Raw genomic sequence first — 12471 nt, forward strand, 5'->3', positions numbered from 1 at the left:
ACAAATGTCAGATTGCATTATAAACAGAAAAGAAGCAAAACATCCACAAGCAGTAGAACCAGCTTCTTAACAGAACTGAAAACAGACAAAACACTGAAGCTAAATGTTAAAAGTTTCTAATTGCAACGTATTACAGCTGAGACTTTGACAGGAAAAGAAAGAAAATCAAGAGATTAGATATACTCAACCTAAGTTAATACATGCACAAACAGAGAACTTTGCATCACTTCCTGCGGTGTCACCAAACAACAGGGGAGAGAGAGAGGAACAAGTTATAATTACTGCTGGAATTAGGACTGAGTTTTATACACAATAGCCTGGAACTTCACCCACATGTTGCATTAACAGTGGGGTTTGTGTGTAATGCTTTTTATTATTCTAAAGAGTGGAAAGGGAAAAAACAGTTTGGCTGTGGGCAAGCATTTTGATTGCTTGTTAGCATTCTCTAGGCAAAGTCAAAGATACCTCCCAGCAATTGCATTACTCACCACTCTTCAGATCAGAAACTTACATCCAAGGCTTTAAATAATCCCTTTTTATCTCAGTCTCCATTAAGAGACCTCCAATTTCCACACCTGTGACCTCTTTGAAGCTCTATGGCTGTTGCTGCAACTGGAGCAGGGAACCTCATTTATTTTTTGATGTCTGTAAGATCTTGTTAGCTACAAACTGAACTGGCCGCCTTTGGCTGGGAATTCCCACTCTCCTTTTGTAATGTCCTTGATGGAGAGATTCAGAGGGAAATCATGATTTAGTACTTTGCTAGCAGACACAAAGCATTTACCTACTCTGCTGTCACCCTGCAGCAGAAGTTTGCTGTAGACCAGCACCTTCTAAACTATTCTGAGGATAGAGGACAGTGGAGGCACAGAATGTCTCTCAATCTGAAATCCAGAAGCAACCTTTCTTCATTAAAGGATGGAAGAATTAATTTTTAAGATCTGTGTAATGTGAAAGGAGCTTCTTAGAGACTTATTTTTCCCTTTAAAAAAAAAAAAAAAAAACAGAAAAGTCTGATGGGGGAGCCAAGGGAGTCTCTTCTAATTTCCTGGATGGCCCTGAATTCATCAGGTGAGGATATCTTAAGGCAATGTGAATGCCTTCACATACGTAACCTGTCAACATCACAGTTTATCTTCCCAAAGAAAGCTGCAAGAAAGATGCCAGAAGCTGGGGAGGAGACTTAACCCCAGTCCCATCATATGGCTCATCCTATGTTTTGTATCAGATGGGACCATACAATGAAAACACCATTTTAGGTTATCTCTTCATCTCACGAGCTACCATCCAAAATCAATATTTTTTAATTTACATACATATAAGCTAGGAACAGGAAAGATATTCAAGCCTAGAAGGCATCCTGTCTCCTCCCAGAAGGAAGTCGTGTTACCTATGCTCAAACTGACATGTGAGTTGGAAAAGTGTAATTTACAGTTCTCAGCAACCAAACCCAGAACTATAGAGATGAACAGAAGTTCATACACTTATTAAAGAAATTTTCAAAGCAGGACATTGATATTATGACACTTACTGAACTGTAAAACTTCTGGTCTGGAACATAAGCTTTGCAATCCACCTTTTTCTCTGGTGTCAACTAAATCAATCTTGTCCTTATACAGTACTCCAAAAGTCATTTTCTCAGCTTATTCCTCTACCCCCATCACCCTTCTTCACTGGTTCTGTTTTCTGTCACATGAACCACAAGCTGTTTACTGTCCTTTTAAAAGCCTATCCCGACCACTTGTCATGCACTTGACAAAACTACGTCTACCGCACTTCAACACAGGATGACAGCCCTAGTATCTATTTGTATCTATTCTAAAGGGTGTGGCTTCAGCCTCTGCTGTCTTTATTTTTTTTTTTAGTAAAAGAAATCCGCTACCCTAACACTTGCAGGACACTGACAGTTGTCATCCTATCAGTATCCTGGGGCACTGGACTGACACAGTTGATTCTGTAATGGTAGGCTCTCTCATCTGTCTGAGATCAGGGTCATCTCCTGGGTTTATGTCCCAGTCCTGAGTGATGTGGTTTTCTCATCTAAAGGCATCCAGAAGTGTGCGCTGTGCCTGCAAAAGCTCAGGGGAGCACCCCAGACCCTGCATTTTCCAGTTCATGGAGGGTAAGCCTGGCAAGGTAAATTCTCTCATGGCTCAATGCAGTGCATGGACAAACCCCTTCTCCACAGGCACAATTCCAGAAACAAATGGCACTCTCCTCATCACTCCTTTCCTGGAAGGCAGGTTTCCAGGACTACCTGGATGGCAGCACTGCCAGACCTGCTGTGCAGCTGATCTGGGACCCTGCTCCCATGAACAGAAAGGAGAACGCAGCAGTCGGGCTCCAACCTCAGCAGCAGCAGCGCAGCAGGAATTGCTGCCAAAGCCCAGAGCTCAAGCCCAGGCTTAACACTTAATGTAAGCAGAGCCTTAGGCAGTCAGGTGCTGCAGTCATACATACAATAAAAATAAAAAGTAGTCCTAATGGAGCTCAACCGGCTCAACTTATTGAAGGGAAAGAAGGCCTTTGCCCACAGCCAGCAAGGAGCCCAACTGCAGATCTCTCAGCAGCACAACAAAAAGCAGGAATGACTGGATTCAAGGGCTAGGAACCAGTGATCAGCAGAGGAACAAAATGCAAAGTGGTTTAAGAGGGAGAATAAGTATAAACTGGAACAAAATATTGAAGTATGTAACAGACAATTCATACATTCTAGTAGAATGTCTAGAAAAGTCTTGCTATATTTCAAAAACGCTTTCACTAATTCACTCCTAAGTTTTGGAGTTAACAGACCCACAAGAGTGGGTGCAAACTCCCATAAAGACTAGAGGATCATAATGGTTCCTTGCAGTCTCAAACTAGAGACTAAATAAAAAACCAAAACATACAAGCATGTGTCCTCAGGAATCATTCTGCCATCCTGCAGCTAGTATCAGCACGATCTTAAATTAAAAAAAAACCCTTTCCAAGGTCAAAACAAGCCATTACACAACACCCAGTTTCAACACTGCTTCAAAAGAAAACCCGAATTCTGATGTACTCTGCAAAGCAGAGGCTCTGTGAGACAGCTCAGTGAAACTGCTGCTGTGCACCAGCCTGCACAGGAGGGGAAACCACCTGCCTGAAACCCCGTCAGCCTTGTTCAAATGTTGGGGCTCTTCTCTAAACACTTTTCATGCTAGGGTAAATAAAAACACTATTATAAACTGTACATCCCTAAACTAATCTTCCACACAGGATCATTTTCTCCTCTAGCACCTTTCCAACTTTTCTAATGGTGTTTGGTCTGCAGCAACTGCTGTTGTAAGAAAAATGTTACGAAAACTTCAAGACCTCCACTGCTTTTTCCAGCACTATTAGTCTACATCCAGAATTTTCATCATCTTCCCAAAGAAGCTGATTGAATTTATACTACAGAAGAATATCTAAATTTGCTTCATGAAAAATCTAAATGCAGATTTGCTTTTCCATTTTCAGCACAGAACCAAGGAAAAATGAGATAACCTGTTTGGGTTTCCCAGTTAAGACAGCATGACAAAAATGCAAAATTAAATTCCAGGCATCCTAAATTCCACTGATCTTTACCATGGCTTTCACCAAATTAAACAGTGACAGAAAACCAGTACTGAGAAGAGTGACATTCTCTGGGATAGCACGTGCTGTTCACAACACCACATTCCTATTATCAGTGTTACACAACTGTACCAAGCTGCAAAACCAGACACAGGGGAAAACCCTCCCCAGCACAATTAAGTCCATGGGCTGACATTTGGCATCTCCTTCCTCCCACATTCCCCAAAAACTGGAACTAGGTACTCAGGCTCCAACAGATCAGCTGTGTCTGATCTGAACAATTCCATTTTCTCTTTCAGGGGAAGAATATCACCTGCAATTATATCTTCTTTGGACATTTCTCTGGAAGAACATTCCTTCCTTGCTGCCTGCAGCCTTTTTTGCTTTGTTTCTAGCCTGTGGGATTTCTACTTGTGTATCTTCCCCATGACTGGATCGTAACAGATCCTCCCTCATACAATGTTTGGGCTTTTCATGGCAATTGTGGGCACTACAGCTGTCACAGTATCATCCTTAAAGCACAGTACGTTATTTACACAGGGCAGCTGTATCTATTTTAAATAGGGAAAATGAATGAGGATTTACCAAAATGAACACTGCTATTTACTCCCCAGAAATGAAAACTAGTAGTGGCTGACAAAACCAGGAAAATATTTTTACCAGGATGCTTTTAAATAAATTACTTCAGCTATATGCCTGTGCAAAGAGCTTGCTGTGTCTGCAAGTAGAATAGGCTGAATTTGTGTAATTCATCAGAAACCACAGAGGCCTAAATGAAAACACACACTGTAATACAGGAAAAGCAATGACCATTAACTTCTACATGGGAACAAGAGGTATTGGTTAACATAATGAGCACAGGCCTGGAGTTCCCAGGAGCATGAAAAGGAAAAGGACATGCAGGGGGAGATGCAACAATTGAAGCTGACAGGCATCTCAGGTCTGTCAATGACTCTTCTTGCAAAACACCTAAGGTTTTGCAATCTCTATAATGGAAGGCATCCTCTTTAGAGGACAATGGGCAGAATAGCAAATGCCCTAATAATCATTCTTGATCCAACTTTCACAACTAATTGCCTTATTCAAACTTCTGGTGTTTAAGCCATTATTCATAGTAAACCTGGGCAGCAAAATAATTTAATTAGCTAGAGTCTTCTAAAGCTGAGTAACATTAGAAAAAATAAAATAACAAACAAACAAAACCCCCTCAACAACTGCTGAATTCTCTCTTACCCTGCCAGAAAAAATAATGATCAGCTGAAAGTCCTGAACACATTCTTCAAGCACAGAGTCAGGCAGTGGTGTATTGTTCCTCCCAGCCACCCAGCCTGAGCACCTGCCCATGTAGCTGCTTTCTACAAAGACCATCAGCTCTGCTTTGGGAATGGGATTTGGGCATGCAAACTGTAATAAGTGTTTACAAAAACAAAAATAATGTTGGCCAGTGCCTTCAGTTGTGGCAGTTTTCAGTATAAGAGGCAGAGAGAGAGAAAAAAGATGCTACATACCCTGTGAACTGCCATCTGATACATCTGCTTTCCTTACTAACAACATTGTTAAAGGCAGAAACAGAAAAACCACCAAGACAGCATTTTTATTTGCTTTTAAACACTTAAGTAAAAAATGTTTGCTGTCAGCTGAGCTGGAAGAAAATTATTAAATTATTTTTACTACTTCAAAACAGATTAACAGAATATTTAGTTCAGCCTTGCTATTATACAGACCTTGTCTCATACAAATGAATTTAATTTGGGTTTATTATTTCCACTGACAGTACAAAAAAATAACTCTATATTATGGAGACCTAAGCTTTTCTTTCCATGCTCACCAAACTCTGCTCAGTCGTACCAAAAGGATTCATATTCCATCTTGCAGCCGTTGCAGCAAGCTTCCTTACATCATGTGTTTGGAAAGGAGATTTTTCAGCAGAGGAAGCCGAGCGCTTCGCCGCGCTGGCCAAGACTCCACGGATCAGTGACCCTCAGCAGCACACGGACCACCACCGTGACATCACACTTTCCACAACACGGATCCCAAGGATGCACATACCAAGAGAATCTGGAGTTTCAAGCTTTGTTTATTTGCTCAAAGAAAGTTGGTTTTCCTTCTTCTTTTTGGTAGCTTTTTAGGGTTTGTTTTGCTTTGCTTTTAAAGAGCTATATTACTTCGTAATCTTACTTTTTGAAACTGAGAAGACCAGGTGGACCACCTGAGATGAAACATTTCTCTCACAAGCACTCAGCAGCGATAGCAGCAGAAGACAAGCTGATTAATTCACACCATATTATTCAGGGCTTCCATTAACACAGCTAAGGGCTCATCAAGGGAGGAAAATACGAAATTGTTCCATTGCTGTTACTCTGCTGGAACGCCACATTTTAATCACTGTCTGGAGTATAGTTGGGTGACACAAGGGAGAGAAATGCTTAATAGAAGATGAAAATAATACAGACACAGTGAAGACAAATGTTTGATCCAGGCACACCCAATCTACCCAAAACACAGATTCATGAGTTAACCAACTTTTTCAACCTGCTGCCTGGAGAGCCCCAGCCTGGGAGGGGTGCCAGACAGCAGCTGTGTGGGTCTGGTAAAATTTGGCACAGGAAACAAAATGGTCAAATATTAGAGATGCCTAAATTTCAGAGGAGCTCTGAAACTACAGTGACACCCCTTGCCATTTATTTTTTTCATCAACAATAATCGACAATCCACAAAAAGGGCTTTAGCAGCCTGATGAATAGTACAAGCAGAAGGTCACAGAAACACAGTCCTCAAAGGGATTTCCTGAGTCAAGAGTTCTGCCTTCTGTCATTTCAGCTATTGATTTATTTAGTTCATTTAAAAGCAAACAAAAATGCAAAAAACCAGATTCTCATTCTAGGAGGAAATTGAGGGATTCTTATCTTGTTTACACCTGGAAAACTGTCTCACAATCATATTCTGCTCTGATTAAAACTTTTCTGCAATTTTCAGCCTGTGTTTTCTCACAGCTAATTTAAACCCATTTATACTCCACTCTGAATATCTTATCTCCTTTTCTAGTGTTTGTCCCACATTTGATACATTTGAGTTCCACACCTGCTCAGTATTCCTGGCAAACCCTTCTCATTGCCTTAAGCAATACAATTAATTTCTCATCTCTACCATAAAGAATACTTTACCTGATACATTCCAGTTTTGTATCAACCTTTCCTTCCTCCATCAGAGTGGCTGCTTATCATCACACTATTTCAACTAGTATATTCTGAGACACTGCAATTTACTCTTGGGCTTCTAGGTCCTACCACAAATTTCTTGTTACTATTCCCCAAAATCACAAGTTCTGTGTTACCAGCCAAACTCTAGGTCCTATAACATGAAGGTCATGGCACACATTTTGCATACTGGTCCTGTGAATCAGCCAAACGAGGTCCACTGAACTGAAAAAGAGAAGGCTTTTAAGAATGGCAGCAGAAGTCAAATAAATGAAGACCTATTTCTGGACTGCAAAAAACCATACTGGATGTATCAGAAGACTTTACAATATGACTTGGAAAAAATCGTGTCCACTAATACCAGCTACAGAGGAAAAGCCTCCCTAAGTGAGCCAGGGGATTTCATTACATAAAATTACAAGGAACATCAAAATAAGTTCACATTTTAAAAGGCTGTTCCCCATAATAACAACAACAACAAAAAATTACCACTGAAAGACAACCTGCCTACAAAACCAAACTGCATCATCTGCTACCACAGCCTGCAGTAGACAGCACTCAATCTTTTCTCTTGCTAGAAAATATTATCACATATCATCACTGAAATGGTCAAGACTTTTATGATTTCCCTATTACCCAGATTCAACTCACCTGAATGCTCCAGCCAGTGCTGCTTACCAATGAAAACCAGAAACAAGGACTAGCAATAGTTATTGAGGAGAAAGCAAGTATATATGATTTTAAAGAAAAGCTGAATCTCTTCACCTAATTATGCCTCAGTTCTCAGTTGGAGAATTGTGAGGCCAAACTGATTAATGGTGTTTGCTATTCAGACCCCAGAACTGAATGTTTAATAAAAACAAACAAAACAACCCACTAAATTACTGGTAAAGAACAGGCCAGACTGACACCCAGGCCTAGGAATACACAAAGTGAAACTTACAGGACCAAGTTTTCTGGTGTTCACTACTTTTCATGCAGGTACCTTAAGGACTCAAGTTTAGCATAATATTTTTATTGTATGAAGGATCCAAGAAAAGGATACATTCAGACTTGTAATGAACATGAAAACCCTAATGAAGCTGCTACCTTGTCAATCAGGTGTAGGCTGAGACAGCCAAAAATAACAGGAAGGCTTCCAATAGAGCAAAGAACTTGCATCTAGTATATCAACTTTCGAAGCAAAATTGTCAAAACCATTATTATGTGTGCAGAGTGGGCAAACAGCAAACCAAAACTTTAATGAGTTTCCTTTGCTCTCATGAACTTCTGAACAACTTGCAAAAAGTAAGACTGGCAGTCAGATGGTTGTTACTGTGAATGAAAAGTCAGTCTTCCCTGCCACCAAAAACACCAGCAACATAAAGAGAGAAAACAATGGAAACTACACTTCCTTAGCCCTTACAGGTTTTGCATGTACATGCTCTCCTGCTACTTCTGAATGCAATTCTGTAAGTCTAATCTTGACATCTAATCTTTAAAGTATCAAGCCTCATTACCCAAGGAGCAAACAACAAAAAGGCCCAAAACTGCAGGCACAGCAAGCAGCAGTGAGACTCCTTCAGTCAGCGCTGGACAAGGCAGCAAGTCATGAAGTGTTATGCTTTAGAGTGTTTTATGCACATCTCAGAATTTGTGATCAGCAGTTCTGCTACCCTTAGACATATTTCTTACTGTGCATTTATAATCTTGGCTCTACTCCCTGTCACTTGCACTGCACACAAGCAAGTTGTCTATGCTGCGCCACGTTACCTCGCTTTCACTGAGCATACTTGCTCTTCTGTCTGTGGGCAATTAACTCAATTTGTGACAACTAAGTTTCAGCAACCAGTTTAAACTTCTCATCAGACTTTTGGCATGGGCTGCAAAAAGCCTGCCAGCAAACTATGGCCACAAGAAGCAGTTGTTTTCACCAGGGAAACTCATTCTTCAACGAGATCACTCTCCCGCTGCACCGCAAACACAGGCAACATACAGCAGCTTTTCAGCTGCCTCTACTGAGGAGTTCTCTCACCTCTATCACACAGGAGAGGGCATACCCTGTAAGAGGTGCACCAGTGGTATGCATTTACTACAGGAATGACTCCAAAGTACACAGTGCAGCAATCTGCTCAAGAACTTAGTATAGGCTTCTTGCAAATAAGAGACCACTTTGTCCTCTGTGCCCAGGCAAGCAGACATGGAATAAAAAGGGCAGAAGCAGCTGCTGCCACTCATACATAGCATCTGACTTAGGAAAGCTTGTGTGGTTTTCAGGACTACCTCACATCTTCTCTAAGCCTTTTTTCTGGAAAATAAACAGAAGATCAACACTGCCGCCTGTGAAGACACACTATTTTCTAACTCACAGACACTCTACTTGCTGCTTCCCAGGGCCACTAAGCAGACCTGGCTGGATTACCAAAAGACAGACACCCCAACATTGATCAGACAATAAAACTGTAAGATCAGGGTTCCAATTTGCAGTGCAGATACTTCCTTATTGCACACATGTATTTAAAACATACTGCCAAACTGAGTTATGACAAAAGTGATTCTCCACATGATAGAAACACTCAGTTTGGTTAAATTAATTTAGTTAATTTTGATTTTCTTTGTTATATACTCTCTTCACCCTCTAAATACTAGTCTGTGCATTAATCCCTTGCCAGATCTGTCTCCTTGTGCCATCTACACATCCATATTTGCCTTGAAGTTTCACCTTGTCTCAAATGAAGTCTTTCTCTTGGGAGTATATAGCCTGTAACATTGCACTTTATTAGCTTCAAAAAGAGCTTCAAAAAGAAACCTCAGGACTTAAGCACTCATTGATGTTCTGTTGCAACATTTATTTAAACAGGCAATTTGGCTAAGATGGCCTAAACAGACAGGGAACAAATCCTATGATTAAGTCTATGACAACAACAAAAACAAAATTCCGTCCCAGATCACAGCAAGAGCTCCAAGCAGCGTTTCTGCCTTACATGGGAGTGTTTTAATTATGCAGCTGGAAATTAAAATTCTGTAAACTGCTGGTTTTATTCAAACAGCAGCCCTTTATCACATCTGGGCACTGTTTACTGAAGAGCTTACTGTAAGACCAAGGGAACAAAAGCAGAGGAAAAGCAGAAAACTGAAGCCCAGCACAAGTCACTGACCCAAGAGTGCAGGCACGCCTGTGTCATGACCAGCAGTGAACACAAACTCTCTGGAGCACCACTGCTCTGCCTCAGGCAGCAAAGAACATTTGTGCACAGCTACTCCCCCAAGCACTAGGTAGACAGACAACAACTATCACACTCTGTATCAAAAATCATAGAAACAAATACAATTTGTTTTAGTTTTTTAATTTTTTCACTTTTAATTCCTTGCCAGAAAGCTAAGAGTGACCAAGACGCAGGCAGAGCCCAGCCTGAACAGGCTCCAGCCTTCCCAGCTCTCAATTCCAGTCATTCAGAGTCTTTGTGTGCGTTCCCTTGTGAGGTGACCTTTACAAAATTCAGCTCTTTTGAAGACCAGGAAGTTCAGTTATTCACAGTATTACTACATAGAACACTCCTTACAACACAACAAAAAAAAATTATAAACAAATAACTTCCAGTTAAGTTCAATAAAAGACAGTAATACCTTAATTTTCTGGTGAATATGCCTCAGTGAATCTGCTGTACCCATGTCCATGTTGTCACTGATGCATACAAAATCAAGCTTCATTTTTGTGTCCAGGTTTAGCATCTTCTGGATTTCCTTCCTTGTAATCACAATGACCTCTAGGACAAAGGAGAGTGAGATGAGACGAAGCAGAAAAAAAATCTAAATAATATTAATCACAAATAGGATACACCCACTTTTTTATTTAGAAAGGCTGATGGAACTGTCAAAAGGCTTGAGCAACATAACTGGGTTCTCCACCCAGTCAAGCTCTTTTGGCAACAGTAACTTTTCAAGAAAAGAATTAAACTCTAATGACTGTGAAAACAATCTCCCCTGCTTTGCTGGGGGGAGGCTGTTACTGAAAGGGACACATGCATGTGTGGCATGAGCTACCAAGACAGAACAGACACTTCTTGTATCACTAACCAGCAACTTCAAACCATATGTCCTCAAACAGACCAGTGAGACCCCGTGCTCATGCCACCAACACTTTAGAGCTTTGTCTTTTGCTGCCCCAATCCTGTGTAATCCTCTGTGGACAACACCAACCACACTATTACAATACAATGGTTAAACTATTTCTCAGCATCAGCTTGGCAAGAAAGTGGAGTAATATATGAGCAACAAATTCATTCCATCTACAAAAGAAAAAGGATAAATGCATATTTGAAGGAAATCAACACTGGCATGAAAGCATATTTTCCAAAATGAAGAATGTGAGAACAGAAGCTCTGCAGAGAAAAGAACTGAGGAAAGAAGATGACAAGAAACCTTTTCCCCCAGTCTTAAGAATGGGAAGGAAAAGCAACAATCAAATTTTCCAGTTAAAATATCCCCTCAAAACACCTCAACACTATAACATTGTATTCCACATGGAATTTTAACAGAGAATTATGGGAAATAATAAATAAGAATGATAATAATTGAATAGGCAAGATGAAAACACAGGAATAAATCTGCATCAATCAAAACTCAACTCATCTTGAATCTATTAAAAAAAGAGAAAGGAACTGTAAATATGGGACCTGTGTGGCATTTTGGTGCCAGAGACATGGCTGCTCTTCCACTCCCATACTGGATGCCAGTGTGAAACCAAAAGAGGCTGAAGAACCTAGAGAAAAGGACTGAAAGCACACCTTGAATTAGGCAAAGAATTAACTGATGAAGGGGGAACTGCTGTCAGGTGCAAGTTGTAAGCTCACACAGTTCAGCATAAACCTGGTGAGCTGGGCAAAGGCCTCCTAAATATTAGGAGAGCTGAAGCACTTGCAGTTAGGGCAAAAGAGACACAGTGAGTCACCCATGGAACACCCACTTACTTCCACAGCAAGTATGAGGAACTAATCCTCCAGGGAGAGAACTGATGCCACTGGATCATTTAATGCAGGGCTGGACAGCTTGGTCACAGAGTGAAGCACAGAAGGAGCAGGAAGGTGGCAGTTTTCTTACTGAAGCTGAATGCATTTGCTGAATACAACCCTGCATGTCCACACTTTCACTGGGGACAGGTAAGCTGAAGCACTACGTGTGAGAAAGGAGAAAGATCTGACTGCAGCAGTGTCACAGAGTCACAGCAGGGTTCAGGGTGGAAGGGACCACACTGGGTCACCTGAGCCAACCTCCCTGCTCAAGCAGGGTCATCTCAAATCACATATGACAGGACTGTGTCCAGATGGCTCTGGGATACCCCCAGTGAGGGAGATCCCACACCCCCTCTGACAGCCTGTCCCAGGGCTCAGTCACCTGCACATTAAAGGAGTTCTTTCCCATGTTCAGGTCAAACCTCCTGGGAATCAGTTTCTGCCTGTTTCCTCTTGTACCATTGCTTGGCACCACTGAACAGAGCCTGGTCCGTCCTCTGGCACCTCCCCTCAGAGAGTGACAGATATTGATTAGGTCCCTTCTCAGTCTTCTCTTTTCACCTCTGACCAGCCCAGCTCCCTCAGCATTTCCTCGTAAGGGAGATGCTCCAGTCCCTCCATCATCTTTGTTGCCCTCCACTGGATCTGCTCCTGGAGCAACGTGTCCCTCCTGTGCTGAGGAGCCCAGGACTGGACACAGCACTCCAGAT

General features: G+C 41.4%; 1 protein-coding gene across 2 annotated transcripts in view; it reads right to left on the minus strand.

Moving 5' to 3' along the window:
• Positions 1-12471, minus strand: part of EIF2B3 (eukaryotic translation initiation factor 2B subunit gamma) — a 95260-nt gene that overhangs the window by 81097 nt on the left and 1692 nt on the right. The window contains exons 1-2 of one of the 2 annotated variants that reach the window (XM_063165980.1): positions 11426-11521; positions 10377-10516 (exon numbers count right to left, since the gene is read on the minus strand). In XM_063165980.1, the coding sequence (XP_063022050.1) occupies positions 10377-10516; positions 11426-11453 (168 nt within the window). In that variant the 5' untranslated portion in view covers positions 11454-11521. Of the gene's footprint in view, positions 1-10376; positions 10517-11425; positions 11522-12471 lie in introns of those variants that run through there. The other variant, XM_063165979.1, reaches the window with a different exon arrangement.

The sequence above is a fragment of the Melospiza melodia genome, chromosome 11 (assembly GCF_035770615.1).
Source record: "Melospiza melodia melodia isolate bMelMel2 chromosome 11, bMelMel2.pri, whole genome shotgun sequence".
Taxonomy (NCBI): Eukaryota; Metazoa; Chordata; class Aves; order Passeriformes; family Passerellidae; genus Melospiza; species Melospiza melodia.